The 20,584-nt window shown below is 41.2% G+C and overlaps 1 protein-coding gene across 7 annotated transcripts in view; it reads right to left on the reverse strand.

Annotated features, from left to right (window-relative positions):
* Positions 1 to 12,045: 12,045 nt before the first annotated feature.
* GLRA2 (glycine receptor alpha 2) overlaps positions 12,046 to 20,584 on the reverse strand; it is a 120,952-nt gene continuing 112,413 nt past the window's right edge. For 4 of the 7 annotated variants that reach the window (XM_033147383.1, XM_033147388.1, XM_033147386.1 and 1 more), the window contains one exon: positions 12,047 to 13,504. In XM_033147383.1, coding sequence (XP_033003274.1) covers positions 13,217 to 13,504 — 288 coding nt within the window. In that variant the 3' untranslated portion in view covers positions 12,047 to 13,216. Of the gene's footprint in view, positions 13,505 to 20,584 lie in introns of all 7 variants that reach the window. The other 3 variants (XM_033147384.1, XM_033147387.1, XM_033147385.1) reach the window with 2 other exon arrangements.

Here is a 20,584-nt window from a genome sequence, read left to right on the forward strand (position 1 = left end):
GAACTCAGTGTTCTTCATATGCATAGGATTATTCTGCAGGGCTAAAATCCTGGGCATGTTTGTTGGGAATGAATCTGCACTTTCCCAGACAAGCAAGGATGCAAGTCCCAATGACTTTGCTGGTGCTACTTTTCACAGGATTGCACTGTGTCCAGATGCATTGTCTGTTTACAGTGGTACCTCGGTTTATGAACTTAATCCGTTCTGGAACGGTTAAACCAAAACCGTTCTTAAACCGAGGAACGCTTTCCCCAATGAGGCCTCCCGCTGCCAGTGCCCTTTCATCGTTCGGATTCCATTCTTAGACTGTAGGTACACTACAGTGGTACCTCTAGTTATGAACTTAATTTGTTCCGGACATCCGTTCTTAACCTGAAACTGTTCTTAACTAGAGGCTTGCTTTCGCTAATGGGGCCTCTTGCTGCCACTGCGCCACCAGCACACAATTTCCGTTCTCATCCTGGGACAAAGTTCTCAACTCGAGGTAACTCTTCCAGGTTACCCAAGTTTTGTAACTTGAGGCGTTTGTAACTTGAGGTACCACTGTATTTCTGGTTTTGCGGATTTTGTAAACCAAATCATTCTTAAACAGGACTGTTCTTAAACCGAGGTACCACTGTATAGAGAAAGTGGGATCAGCAGTGCCTGAGATATACCTTAGGGACTGCCCTGATTTCCCAAGCAACTCAATCCAACATCCCCACAGAGCTCCCAGGCAGTGTGAAACAGCTTGCAGTCCATGTGGCGCTGAAGTCTGAGCCATAAACATTGTATTAACATTTATGAGGATCCAGTGACCCATTGCTGTGAGGGTTGGCAGCGTTATCAGAATTGCCTCCGCTTTTGCAAATCCATGCTCACGATGGGCTCAGGAGCACTTTGGAACTGGCTGAGCATGAATCAATATGCGCAGTTTCTTGAGGGGGAAGCCCCATTCCGTGCTGTCTCCGTAAGACAATTTCATATTCATAGCTCCAGTAAGCAGAAACAGATTCCTTGTGCCTGCTGATGGGAATATCACATGAGCAAAGGCTAGAGAGAACCCTTTGTAATCAAGGTTGGGATCAAAAGAGAACAATAGCCACTGTCCTCAGGTATCGGGCAGCAATTTATTTGCATGTATCAATCATCTCCCAGGAACGGTTAGCTGCTGATTCTCAGTTTTTTGGACCTTCTCTGAGACTACAATAAAATGTATCAAAATCTACAAGGTACCCAGAAGGTACCATCTGCTCCAGGCCCAGAAACTCATCCAAGTTCACGTTAGCCAGAACCATCCCATGAACTGAATCTGCCAAAAGTGGAGTATGCCAGAAACTCAGAGCAGTGGGAGCTAAGGTCCACGAGTGCTTTTCTTTTTACTCATTCCCACCTGGATAATTTCCCTCATTCTGGGGTCATCTGTGTTGGAAGGCTTGTGGTCACCACCTGTTCTTTCAAGGTAGGTTCATTTTATGACTGAATGATTCATCAGGAGCAGCTGCTGTCTCTCTACACTGCCTGTTTCAGTCATAAATGATTCCGATGGACATGGTAGAACAACAACACTTGGCTGCGTGCCCATTGGTGATCTTAGGCTCCCGCCAGAAAGTCTGGTTAGGATGTCATGGTTTAACACTATAGAAAAACGAGACTGAATGAGATTTGGGCTCCCGGACTGCCTCTCTCCCCTTCCTTTGCATGTATAGATGGGGAATTGGAAGCTTTCAGTTAAAATTAACCAGAGTACCCTTCTTGTGATGCCTGAAATCAAGAGACTGTGGGTTGCTGTAAATGTGATTACTTAACAAAGCAGAATAACAAACCAGGTTTGATCCTTGTCTGTATAAACTAACCATAGTTAGGAAAAACTACAGTTTGTTGAGTTTGGATATAACGGAAACTGGTAAGTTCCCAAGTAAAAGCTTTCAATTTTTTCACATGCATGGTGGAAGAAGAGGGGGAAGTGCAGAGCACAAGGCTTGTGAGGTAGTTTTTGTAACAGGAAACCATGGTTTAGTATAGCATTGCATTAAGTTATCTATAGAAAGGAAGTGCTGAGGTTCCATTTGCTATACTTACAGTGAAAATGGCACTAATAATTTCTTCTGAGAGAATGACACAATCGTCTATTTGTTACTTTGACGCGTTGTTTACACCTGTGCATTAGAAAAGAATAACAATGTTCAAAAATAACATTGAAATTGGAGTCAGAAGCAGCGATGAGCATAATTTCATTGCAAATAGACAAAAACCTTCATGTTCAATACATGAAATACCAGTTATTTTCCAAGACATAATTCTTTACAATCTACTATCTGATTTTTCTTTTGCTCAACACTCAACATCGTCCAGGCCTAACACTATTTTCATCAATATATGTCCATGTTACCCTATTATATGCATTCTTGTGCACATTAGTTGGCTAGAGAACTACATTGCAAAATTCAGAGACATGCACATCTCGAAGGATGACTGTGTTTTGATTGGCGTATTGTTTCAGGAACTGCAGTTTTGCTAGGTTCAACTTTAAATATGAACTTTGCCAAATTTCTCACCCATCCCTACCTGGTGTTCAGAAGGGACCAATGGGTCCGCAATTGCAAAGTGACTCAGGGCTCCTAAAGGCAACTCCTTTATTGAGCATTCACCATGGTTTACTTACTAAAGTTTAACCTAACTAACAAATGAGAAAGATAACTTAAGAATGCATTTGCGGAGGTGAGCAAATATTTTTTGGAAAAAAAAGTATATGCTTTCATTTTATTGATGAATGCATTTTTGATACCCACAGCCAAATTGCCCATCATTTATGCCGGAGATTTTGCAATGGGGAAGACATTTTGCACCACCACCACCCCAGGGACCCTAAACAAGGTTTAAAAGCTATGCTGAAAAACTACATGAAGCCAGGGTAAATGCATTTTACTTTATCATTTTTATAATTACATGTCTGCTGTGCCCTTGAGAATAACGCTGTCCATGTCTGTCTGCTACCTTGTACATTTTCTTCTTTTCCCCTTGAGCATTGTTTGCTTTACAAATGTTCTTTATTCTGACCGGTATCTGCTTCTCTGGCACAGCCAAGTGCGGCGCAAACAGCCTCGGCATCTCTTTCTCTACATTCAAAGAGCCAATTATGTTTTGAAATGTAGTCAGCTACTGCTTCCAAAACATTTCATTGTGGCATTTGCCTTGACTGCTGATAAATACGCATGCTGTCTGTAAAAAACAAACAAACCAAAAGTAGTTTATGGGATGAGCATCAGATTGAATTGAATAACACATACCAATCTCAGAGGGGCCCCAGAAGCAACTTATTCTTGCATGTATACAGTATAACATTTCCCTAATGTTCATCCCCTACATGGTTGTGTTTTTTTTGGACTACAACTCCCATCATCCCTAGCTAGCAGGACCAGTGGGCAGGCATGATGGGAATTGTAGTCTGAAAAAAAGCTGGAGACCCAAGTTTGGGAGACACCATGTCAGATGAATATAATAAACGTAATGCTAATAATATCTTGAAAGCTGAATGTAGTTGGTAGCACAAAAATAAAACAAGATAAAGAGATAAGTTTAAAAGAACATTTGTGGTTCTGCAAATCAACACAGGGTGAAGGGAAAAAAACAAGTAATCACAATAGAAAGGGTTTTGGGGAGGCAGCATTTGTGTGTAAACCTGAAAGGCTGCCACCTAGTTAGCAAAATACATCTGATTTCTTTTTCTTTTTTTGCAAGGCGGGGAGGGATATTTAGTAAATAGCCTTACATCTAAGCTGTTCTTTAGTTGTCTTTGTAATCCATTACAGTGTATTAGCCAATCTGAATGAGTGTAATCGTTCCCAAGAGAGCACTTCTTGGGCTTTTTCCATAAGGAGATCAGAAGTAAATGAAGTGGATTGTTCCGAGATTCAATCCCAGGAGATGATTCAAACCTAAGAAGAAGATGCAACGTTTTCAGAGACATCAGGCAGGTACGTCAGGAAGAGGAGAGTGAAGGGCAGTTATTAGTTAATGTTGCCAATGTTTCCCAGAAACTCCTGGTTTTTGTTGATATGTTAGAGCATTAATGCTGGTTGTTTTTTTTAAAATCACCATTATTATTTTGCTCCTTTGCTTAAAGGGAGACAATGTAGCCACAGGTCCAGACTGTCACTATTTTGTATGTGGGGTTTAACCACATACTGGCAAAGTCAGGTTGAACAATTGAAGTGTGTTTGGAACTCTTGTGAAAGCAGATATCATAAACCAGCTTTTTAAAAAAATATTGCAGGGGAAAGTGTGGGACAATGATTGTGTGACACAACACTACAACCTCACTGCAAACAAATCAGAATGAATGGTTGGTAACCAGTGGGTGCTGTATAACCTCCTGAAAGACTTTGGTCCTGGCATTTGGGAGACGGTTTGAGACTTTGGAATAGGGGTGTCCAGTCGTAACAGCGCTCTGCACTCCTAACAAACTACACTTTTCTTGATTATTTGCGGAAAGCTTTAACTGGTTAAACAGGGGGACACTGCTTTAAATGTGTAGTGCAGATGAGGCCTCTCTACTTAATTGGCTGAAGATACTGCCTCCATTTTGCATATAAAGGTAAAGGGACCCCTGACTATTAGGTCCAGTCGTGTCCGACTCTGGGGTTGTGGTGCTCATCTTGCGTTACTGGCCGAGGGAGCCGGCGTACAGCTTCCGGGTCATGTGGCCAGCATGACTAAGCCACTTCTGGCAAACCAGAGCAGCACATGGAAACACCGTTTACCTTCCCGCCAGAGCGGTACCTATTTATCTACTTGCACTTTGACGTGCTTTCGAACTGCTAGGTGGGCAGGAGCTGGAACCGAGCAACGGGAGCTCACCCCGTTGTGGGGATTCAAACCGCCGACCTTCTGATCAGCAAGCCCTAGGCTCTGTGGTTTAACCCACAGCGCCATCCGCATCCCTATTTTGCATATACCATCATTCTAATCACTTAGTAGTAGTAGTAGTAATAATAATAATAATAATTTTATTATTTATACCACGCCCATCTGACTAGATTTCCCCAGCCACTCTGGGCGGCTTCCAGCAGAATATAAAAACATAACAAAATGTCAAACTTTCTGATACAGGGCTGCCTTTAGATGTCTTCTAAAAGTTGTGTAGTTCTTTATCTGCTTAACATCTGATGGGAGGGCGTTCAACAAGGCCAAAAACCATCTAGAAAAAAATTGAACTAAAATCCAAGACGGAGGGGCAGGGGTGAGTAAGAGCTAAACTTCCAGTTCACCGCTAATATAATTTGGACAAGCCACATGATGCAATTGTGTTGCCAGACACGAAATGAACAGTGACAAAATTGATTGAGGAGATATTACAGGGGCCAACTATAAATCTGAAATTCATCAAGGGATCTGAAAAATGTCAAGACCGTAACTGTGGCAGGATTAATAATTTTGGCACTAAAATGAGGCAGCAAAATGTGACATTTAAATATTGATGTTGCTTCCTGATGAAGCTGGTAATCAGGCAGGGATATGCCACAAAATATTTAGGAATCTCTTGGGTCCAACATGTAAGCAGAGGGACAGTTTTTCCAGTCTGTTCCTTGTAGCAGGAAACAAATCATTTGACAATAAATGTTATGCCCTGTTCCATAGATGTAAATCCCATTAGTTTCGACATATGTTATGTGCACATAACTGAACATGGGATCACAGCCTATGCTCCCGATTATTACGGAGGGAATCTGGCTCTACTGTTTGCAGCAGCAGCCTTGAACAATCGTGTGGGCTTATCTGCTCCTCATGGGGACGGTGTGTTAATTCTGCTTACATAAGGGTTAATTTGATTAGGAGAAGGATTTAGTGATGCAAGAGCCGTCTTTTCTTATTTTTCTCCCATGAGAAAGAGACTATGCACAACTCCTGCTTGCGATGTTAAAAAAGCACAGCGATCTCACCCTCTGCATTCTTAACCACACAGTGGCAGCCTTCTCCATTCTGGATTCCTGTGCTCAGCATAGTACCTGTTTAGCAAGTCTCAGATTGTGGCACAACAGCTTTCAAAAAAAATAAAAAGGTCGTTGATTCAAGTCCTTGCTCAACACTCTCCTTTTGATCCTAAGCTGCCTTAAGACAGCATTTTGCCAGAGAGATTCAAGGATATACAGGAAATGTAAGTTTGCGCAATTAAGGGAGATTAAAGTGCTCTGTCAATGCTGGCCTGGTGCAACAAACCCCTACCCCCCTTTCTAAAAATAAGAACTGGGGTCTTCTGGTGTTGCTATATGGGGAAATGCACTGAAAAGTGTGGGTTGGATATTATGAACATTATAATAGCGCAGTGTTTTTCAACCACTGTTCCGTGGCACACTAGTGTGCCACGAGATGTTGCCTGGTGTGCCGTGGGAAAAATTGTGTTTATTTGATTCCTATTCAAGAGAATTACTTTATATATAGTCAATATAGGCACAGAGTTAAATTTTTTAACATTTTCTAATGGTGGTGTGCCTCGTGATTTTTTTCAAAAAACAAGTGTGCCCTTGCCCAAAAAAGGTTGAAACACACTGTAATAGCGAATATTAATGGGAAGACATAAAACTACCAAACAAGCAAATCAGGATGAAGGCTCAGTAAAGGCTCGACATAGTCTGACCTCCGCATGAGCTTTGTAGAAGTAAATCAGGATGAAGGTTCAATGGGGAAAAAAAAAATGTTTGGGAGGAGCCCATAGACTGGACATGGCATCCTCTCTTTTTTCCTTCCCTTTGAGACATCCTCATCTTTGGTAATCAGAGTCTCTCACTCATATTACATTAGCCAAAAGTTCCTTCCATTTGATCAAATGCTAGGAAGTTCCAGTAATGCTTGCCATTGCCATGTAAAGGTCAATGTGCTTAACAGTCTTTACTGGAATGGTTTTTTTTTTTAAGACATCCATTATTCCAAAATGTTTTAGCTCAGTTGGGAGGGGTGTGAGAAAAAGGATATGGATTTCGTTCCTGACTATTCTATTTCATTTCCTGCTTGAGCTTTTGGTTTATATGCATTTTATTTGCTTTGGCTATCACTATTCAGTAGCTTGCTTGACCTTGTGTATCAAAGACGGAGGTGGGACGGGGTAAAGGAGAAACATGCAGTCCTCTCACATGCTAGAATACTAATCTGGAGTTGGGGTGAGGGGGGATTCAATTCCCTTTGCATTTAAAGGCAAACTTAGAAAATTGCACTTTCTGGAACAATACAGTCGTACCTTGGGTTACGTGTGCTTCGTGTTGCGTTTTTTTGGGTTCCGAACGCGGCAAACCCGGAAGTATTTACTTATGGGTTTTGCCCGGCGAGCATGCGCAGAAACATTCTGCACGGTTTGTGCATGCACAAAAGCATTTTGCACAGTTCGCACATGCGCAGAAGTGCGATATCGCCGCTTGGGTTACGGACTTTTCGGGGTGCAAATGGCAGCCCAGAATGGATCGGGTCCGTAACCCGAGGTACCACTGTATGTGAACCAAAACACAGCAATTGTTCAAAATTCACACTTTTCAAAATTCACACTTTTCCAGTCATGTAGTGTGTACAATTTTTTTGCAGATATTAGGGGTAAGTGTGGAAATAAATGAATAGATTAGTGAAAATAACATACAAAATGCATTGTATTAGGGACAATTCCTTGCAAATATGTATATATTTTGGGTGTGGGCCCTGGCCTGGGAGGGTGGGGCCCTGATGGACTCCAGATACAAAAGCTGAGGTTGCTGAAGAGGCCAGAGACAATTTTGGCTCTCTTTTAGTGCAGATGCAGGTCATCAAGCCTGAGCTTCCACATCTACCACCCGCCATGAACCACCATTGGCATAATTGACAGCAACGGCAGCAAATATGTTCTATGCTTAAGATAATACAAAAATGTGTTTATTAAGGGAAACCCACACTAAAATGCTGATAAATTTCCATAAGGAATATCTATCTATCGATTGATTGATTGATTGATTGATCACAAATTGCTGCAGAAATGAGGACAACTGATTTTAACATGGGTGAAAATGAGAAGCTGAGAGAACCAAAAATTGACAGATTTGTTCATCCTTATTTGGAGCATCACATAAAAAGGGGGGAGAGAAGAGTATAATCAATGAATAAGATTCAGATATATTCATGAGTGGGAATGAGTGTTGTTTGCTAAAGGTGCCGAGAGTTGTTAGGAGACCCTTATTCCCCTCACAGAGTTACAATTTCCAGAATTTCCTGGGAAGAGGGGTTGACTGTTAATGCACCTTGAGAATTGTAACTAATAACACAAAGACTTCCCCCAATAGATGTCAACATTCCACAAATTTAAATTATCAAAATATTATGCCTTATTGTCTTATATTTTCTATATAGTGTATTGGCATTTTGCCTCTCAGCTTTGGACGACTGTTATCACTTACCATGATTTAATGTTTTCCTGAAGCGAACCACAAGTTTCATCGGTCCACTTGTGCAGCTGTAGTCCTGTTTATCCCAAATATCCAGTGTTTGTCTCATTACCGAAATTCTGTCTTTATCATCTGTGCGCCACAATCAGTCCTGCCTTCCCTCTCCATCATTTGCCAGATGACACCCCTATAAACCAGCATTCTCAGGGTGATTTTTCCTGCTCATATAGTATGCATAACTGCATCACTTGAAAAAAAGCCCTTGTAGTTCCTCTGTGCTCATTCCCTCTCCACCTTTCCCCCCCTAAAGGAAAAGAACCTGGTAGACTCAAGACTGTCCAGAGTTGTCCCTATAGACACACATTGTAATTATCACATTCCAGTGGCCTTCACATAATGGATTACCTGTTGCAAGACCATCACTCTGTATTTGTCTCTTCCAGCTGAAAGGCCTTTAACACAATGCCATCCATTGCTACTGACACATGCAGCGGCTTCTATACAATCGTTGCCCAACTTTATAAATGATGGGGGAGCGCTCCAACTCTGCTGAACTGCTGTCATCAAACATACAGCCAAGCAGCCCTGTCAAAAGCATTGTCAGCATAAAGGAGCAAGGCTACAGATGGATTGCTAAACAGCTCAGCTTGGTTGCATTAAGGGAAAGGTGTTGGGTGTGTGATCTGCCTCAAGGCTTGCCTTCACAAACTTGACCTGCTTTCGTGATGAAGGGTAGGGACAATCTCACTGAAACTGAATCATGTTGCAAAAGCCAACAGCTGTGGCAGGGATCTTGTGCCTCTTGTGTGCAGGAGGAAAATAGGCTTAAAGAAACCACCTCACCTTTCCACAGCATTTTGATCTAAGTGAATGAAATCACATGCCACGAATCAAGTCCATGAATACCATTTCCAAATTTCAAAGGAGAAATGACTTTTTAAAAAACCCAAGTTGTCAGTGTTTACATTGGAACATTTAAGTCCTGTCCAAAGCAAGAGGTCATCAGCATGCAATGCCATGTGTCGTGGCTAATCTTTAGATTCCCAAAAGTGTCTAGCAGAGGCACTATAGTTACAGAAGCAGGATTGTGTTCTCAGGATCACTGAATACTGCTTGATTTTTGCTTTATTTTGTTGAAACCATATCTATTTTGTTTAAAAAAGGAAATAAATATTTATTTACTAAGAATGTCAACAAGTCAGGCAGAATTTTTGGAGAGAGGAAATTGGATTATTCAGCTCTATCATTTTCCTATCAGATTTAATAAATTAAGGAGATACCTATGAGACAGATGATGAAATCTCATTCCTCTTTGATTCTGTCTCTGTATGTCACCACAGCATTATCATAGATGCGTCAACATCTGCTTCAATTTGTTTGCTGTTTTCTAGTAATAGGTTGAGTCTTCACTCCGGACGCTTTCTCTGAGAGACCTTGATAGCTGCTGATAGCAGGACATTCACTTTGCCATTCACATTTGTTGGAACACTACAGTGTTCTGTGAGAGTATGCTGCTGCTGACTGAGCAGCCATTGGTTTGTGAGGTTTTATCCTCCTTCCTTCTTAAGGTCAATTCTGTCAGGTGCACTTGTATTGCTTTGTTGCCTCTGAGGAGCTGACTTTCCCTTAACATTTCCCTTTTCAGCTAATAACAAGACTCTGGGCAAATGTAAAGCATAGCTGGCATTTCCAGAGTGAACAACTCCTGCCCTGTTGAATTTCTGCCTATTCTGAAGCCCCGAACAGCACAAGTTCTGCCAGAACACTTGCTCCTGAAACAAAAATTGATTGAGAGAAAACAAAGGCTCGGCATCTGTTGTCAGATTCCATCTCCCATCAGCCCAAGCAAGCACGACAAATGGTCAGGAATTGTAAGTTTTATCGTCCGACAACATTGTTTGCTACTTTGGGGGTCATAGGCACCTTGTCCTGAATTCTTCCAGTACATTCTGCCTCCTGAGTCAATGTTTTTCACCTGTTTCCATTAGTGGACCTTGGGATTATAGTATAAAAAAAATAGATATAAATAAAGTAGATTGCACAAGCCTAGCATCTGCCAGCCTTTGAAGCAGAGGGCAGCTGTTGCTCATTGTCATTTCTGCCATTGCTATTCACCTGCACAATCCCTTCTGGGCCAAACAATAAACAACAGGGCGAAGAAGCAGGAGGACTCAGATGCTTTCAGTGATGGGATCTTTTCTGTGAGGTGGCACCTTGGCAGGTGCTTCGCCATTTTGACCTCTGGTGCCAGTTCCAGGCATTCTCTACACCTTTTGGGGGGAAAGAACCACACGGCACTACATAATTCTTGCTCAATCTCCGTGTTTCTCTTTGGAGACAGACATCACCCAGCTACAAAAGAATGGTTAACACGGTTCTGTTAAAATGATTTGATAAATAGATGCATTAACTAAAAATTAACTATTAATTGACCAAGTGGGGAAAAAAGAATGCTTAAGATTAATGAAGGAATTTCATTTGAAATGAAAGCATTGTTGTGATTTGGCTGATAATTAATTTCATTTCTTGTAACAGATGGCAATGGTAGCTTATAAAATAAGAGCAGTGAAACAAGATGTTAATAAATATTGAACAAAAAGTACTAGTAGTACTAAAGAGAATCATTGCTGATCCTCGCTTTGTAATAATGGAGGATCTTTCAGGAAATAAAAGATTTTAAACAGCTATAATTCTAATTCTTTGTGAATCTTCTCTGGCAATCTCATCAGTATAAAACCCATGTACCTGTATACGCCCTTCCTGGGATCCCCAGAGAGTTGGGTAGCTTTCAGACACCATCCTTATTGAGCATTTATTCTGACATGCTTGCAGAAAGTTTATGTGGAGGTAATAGGATGCCTGCTGCTTATTGAGCATTTGTTCTCATTTGTTTGCAGGGAAATTACATGATGTTCCATCAAGCAAATGTTACAACACAATTTCCAGTGCATATTCCTGTCACCTTCCTTACAGCAAAGAGTTGGTTTTTTAAAAAATAAATAAATCGGTTTGTTGCAAGAGCAACAAATCCACTTTAATTCTGCAACCTTAATTTGTTGGTATGTGATTTAATCATCCCTCAAAATAGCAACAGCCTACAAGTGGCCTTACTCCCTCTGCCCCAAGGTAGCTTTCAGATGATAACTAAATTGCAGGAGCAATTCAGTCACATGCTTGGAAATGTAGATTTTCCTAATTTAAATGGATTTAATAAACTTCGGCAGTATTGTGCAACAAATGTAATTCAAAAAGCAAACAAAAATACTTTTTCGAGCAAGGAAAGTGATGGTAAAATGCCCCAGAAAGTGTGGGATAACAACTGATTTGCAGGGAACCATATAACTTCTCTGCAAACAAATAAGGATGAATGCTCAGTAAACAGCGGGCAGCATATAGCGTCTTCATAAACTCTGTGCAAACAAGTCAGAATTACTTCTCAATAAAACAGGTCATCTGGAAGCAACCATAATAGTTCAGTTTGTGGGTTGGGTTTTTTCTTGCAACAAGAACTAGCAGCAATGAAAAGAAAATATGCCCCCCCCAATCAATAATACATTTTTAATTTTTTTGCAGTAAACCCTTTTGCAGAAAATGGGAAATTGTAATGCTTTTAAAAAATAAAAATAAAAGAATATTCCAGGTTTCACCCCTGTCACCCATGTAAGCAAAAATACCTCCTTTTTTTGTTTGGTTTTCATTTACTTTTTTATTTCTACTTTAGAACACATAGCAAGGATTTGGACCACATAGCTCTGGCACCAAAAGGTTAACAGGTTATGAAAATCACAGTACAGTTTTTAAAATTCTTCAGATAAGTCAATGATATTTAAAATGATAGCCACTTTTTTCTTTCTTTCTTTTTTTCTTTTTTATAGTAAAGATATAAATTAGAGGTCTGTAAACGAGTCATGTTTACCTACTGAGCTATCAACTCGCAGCTACAATGAGAGCAGCAATAGAAAGTCAATGCTAAACTGAGCTAGGTCAGGGAACAAGTTCTTAATCAACAGTGCAATACAGGGAAATACAATAGGTCAAATTACAGTTTTGGCACCTTATGCTGAATGTCATCAATAAAAAAAATATATAGTAATAATCAGGCAAAATATGAAATGAAACGAAATAAGTGCACTGTCTTAGAACCAAGATAAAACCAGCCATTTCTCAGGTTGTTTCTACAAGTGGACACTATTAAATTAACCACACCCTACACAAGTTGGACCTCAAAAACTACAGTTCTAGGAAAGCAGGAATATTAAAATGCACACCCACAAGGATATTAAAGTATAAATCGTCCCCCTTGACACCCCCCATGCCCTGTTAGTAGAAATAATTTACAATCCACAAAGGGACTTCTGGGCAAATCATTAACTACAGACATTAATGGAATGTAGCTTAGACTTGTTTTATATAGAAAGGCAGCATTATCCTGAAAAAAGTTTGGTCCTCTTTAAACTCATTGCAGTGCAGCCATTACAGACAGTCCCATGGTAGATGCTTTAAAGTATTTCTTAAATACAGCTTAGAGACACGGGGGGGGGGGGGTTGGAGAGAGGGAAAATGGCCCCATTTAGGTTTGCTTGATCTTGGCAAGAGTCTGGAAGAACCACGTAGCAAGAGGAGGAAACCAGGGCAAATCCTCGTTTGGTGATCCCACAGTATCTCATTTTGTGCAATTGTTATCGAAACTTTCCTTTCTGTTTTTCTTCTTCTAACCCCGCCCTTTCTTTAGTACCACAGAAAACAAAACCCTCAGTCAATGACAGGAAAGACATTTCACTCTTTATTTACAAGAGAGTCACTTTGGCTAGAAAGTCCCAGCTCAGACAGAAACGTTTCTAATTTTTGTGTATATCCTCGTGGCGTATAATTTTGTACGTAATCCAGTAAAATATATTAAAGATGAGAAAGGCCAGCGGGAACGCCGCTCGGGATATGGTGTCGATCCTTTTGGCACGGTCCACAAACCTCTTTTTGATGGAATCGGAATCCTTTGGCGGTGGGGGTGGGGGCAGGGGCGGGTTGGGAGGCGTGGCTTTGATGGCAGCGCCATCTTTCACCTGGAGGCAGTGACCCATCCCATAGCCGCCAAAGTTGAACCGGCTGTCGCGAGCAGCATCTTCATCCTGGAGGGTGAGCAACGGAAGGGAAAGGTGGTTAATCATCTATGCAAATCTCATTTAAGTTTTCGACCTTAGCTGTGGAGCAAAAGCTCTGTTCATAATGCTGCTTTCCAAATGGGCAGCACCACAATATTTCCGTCAAAAGAACACTTGGGTATCCTCTAATTCTATCGATTTCCCCAATGGAGTGGGGGACAGATGTCATGACCAGACCATAGGACCATAGGAAATGGCCTTGCCTCATTTAGTTCAGTACTGGCAGTGAACATACCCTTCAGCAAGTCCAGGCCCAAAACTGTGATGCATGTCTTCTGGGCTGTGTTCCCAGGCAAGTCATGTGACCCGTGTGAAAGTACAGAGCCCCAAAACACATGTGTTTGGGCCCTGTGCTCTCACATGTTTTTGAGTGTCATGCTTTCGTGTGAGAGTACAGGGTTCCCAACAGGATGTCCCAATTTAATTCGGGCAGTTGAGATGTATCCATGAAAAGCATTGAGAGACCTTGGGCCAATCACTATCTGACAGCCCAACCTACCTCACATGGTCGCTGTGAAAATGAGATAACTCCCCTGTGTTAAGCTTCTCGATGATTGATTATTAGTAGCAGTTTTAGTATTATGCAAAACAACACTGGCCTCAAAAAAAAAAAAAAAACCAATCCTAAGAACAGTTATTCTGTAAAGGGTGCTGAGAAACTTTCTTTCAGAGGTTTCTATCTCTTTCCCAACAACAGCCCCTTTGCAATGTCCCGTACAGACAAAATATGAAGTCGGTTTTCATTTCTGTTGCAGACCTGAGATCTGACATTTAGACATCCCAACACAACTCTTTCACACATGTAATTTGCTTCATATGGAGCCTGACTAAACGTTGCTTGTTGTGTGTGGTATTCAGCTAAGTTTTACTCAGTGTGGACTCGCTGAAATTAATGAGCACAACTAAGTTCGAGCCTGTCATTTCAGTGGGCCTACTCTGAGTAATACCATCCCTTTAGTAGTTCCACATACGTCTTCTGCATGCTTCTGTGTAAGCCTTCTGTGAATCTAAGTCAGGCTTCCTCAACCTCGGCTCTCCAGATGTTTTGAGACTACAATTCCCATCATCCCTGATCACTGGTCCTGCTAGCTAGGGATCATGGGAGTTGTAGGCCAAAAACATCTGGAGGGCCGAGGTTGAGGAAGCCTGGTCTAAGTGCTCAGCACCCCAAAGAAAATAAAATTATAAATTGGATGGATTTTTTCCCCTTCCGAAAAGGTAGCTATTTGATTTATCTTCCTCACCAAGGGAAACATGCCCTGGTAAATTTGCAATGAACTGAGTTCCTTTTAAAACCTTTAATAGCACTTGCATAAGCATAGAGCGAAGCTGCATTCCCAGGACGCTTTTCCTGTTCCTTAGTGTTGCATGCAGAAGCAATGCAAATCCAGGTCGGAAGGTTAATTATAGGAGAACAGGTTCTCAGCAGTCAGTGTTTTGTGTTTTAAATTTATTTGGAAACTCTCAAATATGCTAATAGCTTATTATAGGAGACGTTCATCTGGCTTGTCCAGATTTTCCCCCAAATAATGAGCTTCTACTTTATACATGCCAGCCTGGAGTTCCTGATGAAGGAGGCGACAGCAATTTAGAGAGACTTCCTTATGTGTGAGTCGCTCCCTCACACACCCTCGCAGCACCTCCTCACACTGTCTTGGCGAAACTACCGACTAACTCGCTGTTAGCACTGCAAGCACTGGAAAGTGACCTTAATTTGACAGTTAAGGATAAATAGCTTGCCTTATTTTATTTTATTTTTACTGGTGGGAGCTTGGATGGTCATTGCTAAACAATGGTAGTCATGTATAATAATGGTACATGGTACACAATAATGGTAGTCATGGTTCAATTATGTCTGGGTTACAGTCCTGTCCAAACATCTTACACAATCCAGGCGGGTGGTGAGAGGTGAAGCGAATAAAGATCAGCTAGGAAGTGCGGTTTTAAATGTTTCCCTTTACTAATTAGGACTTAAAATTCTCAGGCCCTCCCAAGACCCATGCTTCCCTTTGTAGGGGCTATACTGACCCATAACAATCATGCAAATCTAGGAATGACTCTTTTATTATAATTCTATCATTTGCTGCGATCTAGTCTGACTCTGTATCAGGAATTCTATCATTTTTGTCTGTAGGTGGATTCTGCTATGTATGTATACTCAAGGTTGCACTATTTTATTTTTTGGAAATCAATAAAATAGGGCCATAGGGTTGTTATGGGCCATAGGGTTGTTATGCTAATGTAATAGTTTTCTCCTACTGCCCCCACCCCCATTCTGAGAATGGAAGTTTTGGCAAGGATATTGAGAATTATGTTACAAGTTCATATCCATCTCAAAAAAAATACATTGCCAGGAGAAGAAACCGCTGCTTCACCAGTTTAATAGCTGCCGTACCCATTATACAGAACGAGGTGCAAGACTGACATGCAGGGATGAGTACATCTGTGACTTGTGCTTTTTATCCATTTCTAATTTTTCCAATCTTCAGTTCTGCGCATTTCCACATACATTTTTTGAAATTTTAAAACAATCCTCATGAAAATTCACCAGCAACTTGGTGCGAATTTCTTCTGATACATACCTGAATACAATTTTGCCTAATAGTTTTCCGTAACATAATGCAATTTTTTTGTATGTTAGTTTCACTAATGTATACATTTTTAGGCATACTTGATTCTAGTGCTCGCATTTTTGTACATGTTACTTGGTTGGAGAGCTGCATTGCAAAATTCAGGTAATTTGAAGGATGGCTGTTTTTGCTTCCTGGAATCTTGCAGAAAACACGAATTAGGTAGGTTTGCCTTTAAACAGAAACCAAATTGATTTTCTCCTCCAACCCTACTGACATGGGAGCATTCAAGACTATACCACCTCAGTAGAGGGGTTATTCTTTTTGAATCCTTGTTCCCGTTAAAAAAGAAAAAAAGAAATCACTGTGGGTTTATGCTAAACCTTTCCAAATAAAAATACTGATTGCAATGTGGCAAAGTAGTTACACCAGGGAGAGAAGTTTAGCATGTTTTCCCCCTCCCCCAACCAAAAGCATTCAAAAACATGACACCCACCCACACTCACCTGCAGTCAGAAGTGGTACAGCCCAGAATTCTACCACATCACTCTACCCACCAAACTCATTCCGAATATGCAGATTGGCTCTTTAGCATAGATATGCCCTGAGGAGATGCTAAAAGAGGAGTGTGGGAGGAAAGTTCTGAGCTTTAAAAATGGCTTGTCAAGCAGATGAAGGATCTGTTGGGAGGAGACTCAGAAGCCACATTGTTCATGGAGGGCTTGCTATGCAGCCTTTCGGATCATGACCTATGACTGTGTCAGCTCCCTTTCCTCTACCAATCCCTGCTTTCTTAATTTTTTTTTAAAATTATATGCATGTAGGGGGTTAAGAGAGGTTAAGAGGTGCTTCTTTCCCTTGCAGGGAGTCAGAAATTTTGGGAACAGGCAACTTAGATATTTTCTTTGAGCAGCATGTGCACAAGCATTAAAAACATATTATTTTGCTGGGGTACACAGATTTAAAGACAATATAATGGGAGTGGATGGGGAAACCCAGCCAGATAGGCGGGGTATTACGATTATAATTACGATTATTATTTAGAGCAAATATAAATTTTGTGGCTAGTCCACTGTCTTTCAAGAACATATACATGATTTAAAAAAAATAGGTCCTTGGGAAAAGGCCATTTCTTGCCTCCCTGCTGGCACTTGGCTAAGAAGTCCCTGAAGGCCTCCAAAATGGTATGTCTTGTCCTAATTATCCAAAATATGATGGGGAGAAATAATGAATCCTTGCCCAGTAAGAATAGTGCAAACAAGTCCAGTACCAACAATTCCTGCCCGCCCCCTTGCAATTCCATCTACCTTTTACTTGCCTGCTCTAAATATTAAACTCTATGCCAGTTTTAAACGAGCTGCTGTGGTAACACATGTTCAAGAGATAAGTGAGACTTGCTTCAGCTTTGAGACTTATCTCCAGCAAACTCCTAACATGTGTTTTCCTCCCAATTACCGACGCATCTTGCAGGAAGAAGGCTCATCAATGCAATTGATCGCTGCTGCCTCAAGTCTGCAGATCACCTCCCGCTAATTTAAATGAGGGTATTTTGAGCACTTTGGAAGATAGTGCTGTGTGGGTGTCCTTCCTATTGCTAAATTGATATCTGTGTCTGGGAAATGCAGGCTTCAAGTAGGAAAAGATATACTGAAATAAATGTACGGAAAAGACTTCAACGCTTATGTACAGACAGAGCACTGTTTCAGTTCAACTCATTTCAGTAGCTTTTATCGGTTTTGATGCTTTATCTTCACACGACCCTTATAAAATTGGAAAGCAATTGGCTCTCAGACTCATCACACACACAAGCAACACACATAACCTGTCTGTTTTCATTGAAATACTTTGAAACTGTTCCAGAAGGTGTGAGTTAAAAGCCTGTGAGACACAGGACATGATGAAGTGGCTGAATTTAACATGAACTGCTCATCAACCTGGCTCATCAATTTAAACATGAAGCTCTCCTTAGCAGCCAGATATCTATCTTAGAGCTGTCCAGGCATGCCTGTTCATTCATGCCAAAGACAGGTAGAGGGGCTTCCCTATTTCTGCCTGCAAATAAACTCTGCAGCTATATCAGAGTGGATCAGCTAATGCCAGGGAGAGAGGGGGAGTCGGGGAGATTTTGGAGCAGATTATAAAAAAGTGAAGAGGTTTTTCTTTTAAGGGAAGAAAAAATTGCACATTTAAATGAGCAACAGCCAAGGAAAAAATCATTTAGGCATTTACCATGGACTATATAATGAGTCCCTGGTCCACTACCTTAACATTAGGAAGCAACCAGCTCAAAGTGGAGGCCACTAGATAGGCACACTTTGTAATGCCTCCTTGTCAGTCAACAGTGATTGGACGAATATTGGCTCATCGCAAGAAATTTCAAAGTTGCTTCCCATTAAAAACATAGACCTGGAAGTAATGCCAAGGTATGAAGTCAATCACAAAAGAGCAGTCCACAAGACTAGTGGTGTAGCATGGGTGGGGGGGGGGGTGTGCCACAGGGGCGGTTGCCCTGGGTGCAATATTGTAAGGTGGCACAAAATTTCAACACCTAGTGCTGCCTCAATTCAGCTGTGTGCTGCCATCGCTGGGCTCCATTGAAAACGGCTTCTCCATGCGAACTAGGAAAAGACCTCTCCGGGCAATGGAATGACTCTTCTTTTCTCATCTGTGCGGTTGCAATGTCCTGGGTGATGCAGTTAGATAGTTGAATGAGCATGCATAAGCTACTCTATCCACTTCCCTCCTTCCCACCCACCCTCTGTGTGGCCCCGGGCACTGGCAGCCCACACTACACCACTGCACAAGGCTGAAAGGTAAGCATGCAAGCGAACCAGATTGAATCAGCTGAGGAGTGTGTGTGTGTGTGTGTGTGTATGCAAGCTGCCTTGAATCACATCAGGCAAAAAGGATGGGAAATAATAATAATAATAATAATAATAATAATAATAATAAATGTAGGATGACCACATCCATCATTGGCATGTTACCCCCCCCCCCCCAAGGGTTGACCAGCAGCCATTGGGCAATAAAGCTCCACCATCTCTGGTTGTAGAGACTAAGCTTTGGAAGCGACTAAAGAGACAGCCCTCATGTGGGCTCACCATCTGCAAACTCCGCCAGGATAATACATGAGAGAAACAGCAAATACCATACGGGAAGAAAATATGAATGCCAACTGTCACAAAGGAGCAAAACAAAACAAAACAAAAAAAAACCCCAAGAAAATGAAGCAAGCAAATGATTTGTGTGCTGTGTGCATCAAGACTAAACAGCAAGAGCCACAAGAGACTTGGTGGAGATCAAAGGACAAACACAAAAGACAAGCAGCACGGAGAAGAATTGCCAGCATCGGCCAACAATAGAACAAGAGCTTTGGGTAGTGGCATTTCATCTAGCTATAGAAAAACCACCACAACCCTCTTCTTTCTATCAGCTTGCACATCTTTTGTTTGCAGCAAGTAACCTAGGCATCGTTTTCTGGGTCGGTAAAGATGGCTCACCTCAAAGGCATAAAAGTGCTCCCTTCTCCCTGGCCATAGGGTTACATTACTCATTATCACCACACAGTTATAAGGAAAGTTGCAGCACAAATAACAGTGTGTGTGTGTGTGTGTGTGTGTAATGGAGACGGAGTCAGAAATCTCTGAACATGCTTCAGTGATTTTTTTCAGCAGATTTGTTTCTTCGATGTTTTCGAACTAAGAGGATAATCTTGCCTAGAAAGAGGAGGGGGCAGTAAATATGTACTACATAAATAATTACTAATTACATGTGGCATCTTATCTGCTATTTTGTGTTTGTTTTTTGTTATTTGTTGCTTGTTTTGTTTTTCACCTGTTTCTGTACTGAAATTAGTTACTATTTTTAATAGGGTCAGCCACTTTGTTTGCTTTAAGAACCTATCTCACCTTATCATTCTAAAGTAATGTAACAAACAGACATGCTGTTTTAATGCCTGATTCAGTTACAGGTAGGTAGCCGTGTTGGTCTGCCATAGTTGAAACAAAATAAAAAATAAAAAAAATTCCTTCCAGTAGCACCTTAGAGACCAGCTAAGTTTGTTCTTGGTATGAGCTTTCGTGTGCATGCACACTTCTTCAGATACCTGAAAAAAGCTCATACCAAGAACAAACTTAGTTGGTCTCTAAGGTGCTACTGGAAGGAATTTTTTTTTTTTTTAATGCCTGGTGTTGGTGTAGTGATCAGGTGCCAAAAGCTTTCTTAAGGCTGAGGATCAATTCAGATAGACTTTTCTGAGTTCACTATTTCACTGGGCCATTCTTTTCCTCTGAAGTCCTCTGTGGTCCATTCCCTCCCCTTTATCATCACAACAACCCAGTGAGGCAGGTTATGAGACAGACAGTAGCAGGATCAATTTCACCCATTAGGTAGTTGTTAAGCAGCTTCTACAGAAAAGCTAGTTCCCAAGCTTCCCTTGGTCACTCTAGAACTGTTTTGGGACTATAACTCCCATCAT

The sequence above is a fragment of the Lacerta agilis genome, chromosome 4, assembly GCF_009819535.1.
Source record: "Lacerta agilis isolate rLacAgi1 chromosome 4, rLacAgi1.pri, whole genome shotgun sequence".
Lineage (NCBI taxonomy): Eukaryota > Metazoa > Chordata > Lepidosauria > Squamata > Lacertidae > Lacerta > Lacerta agilis.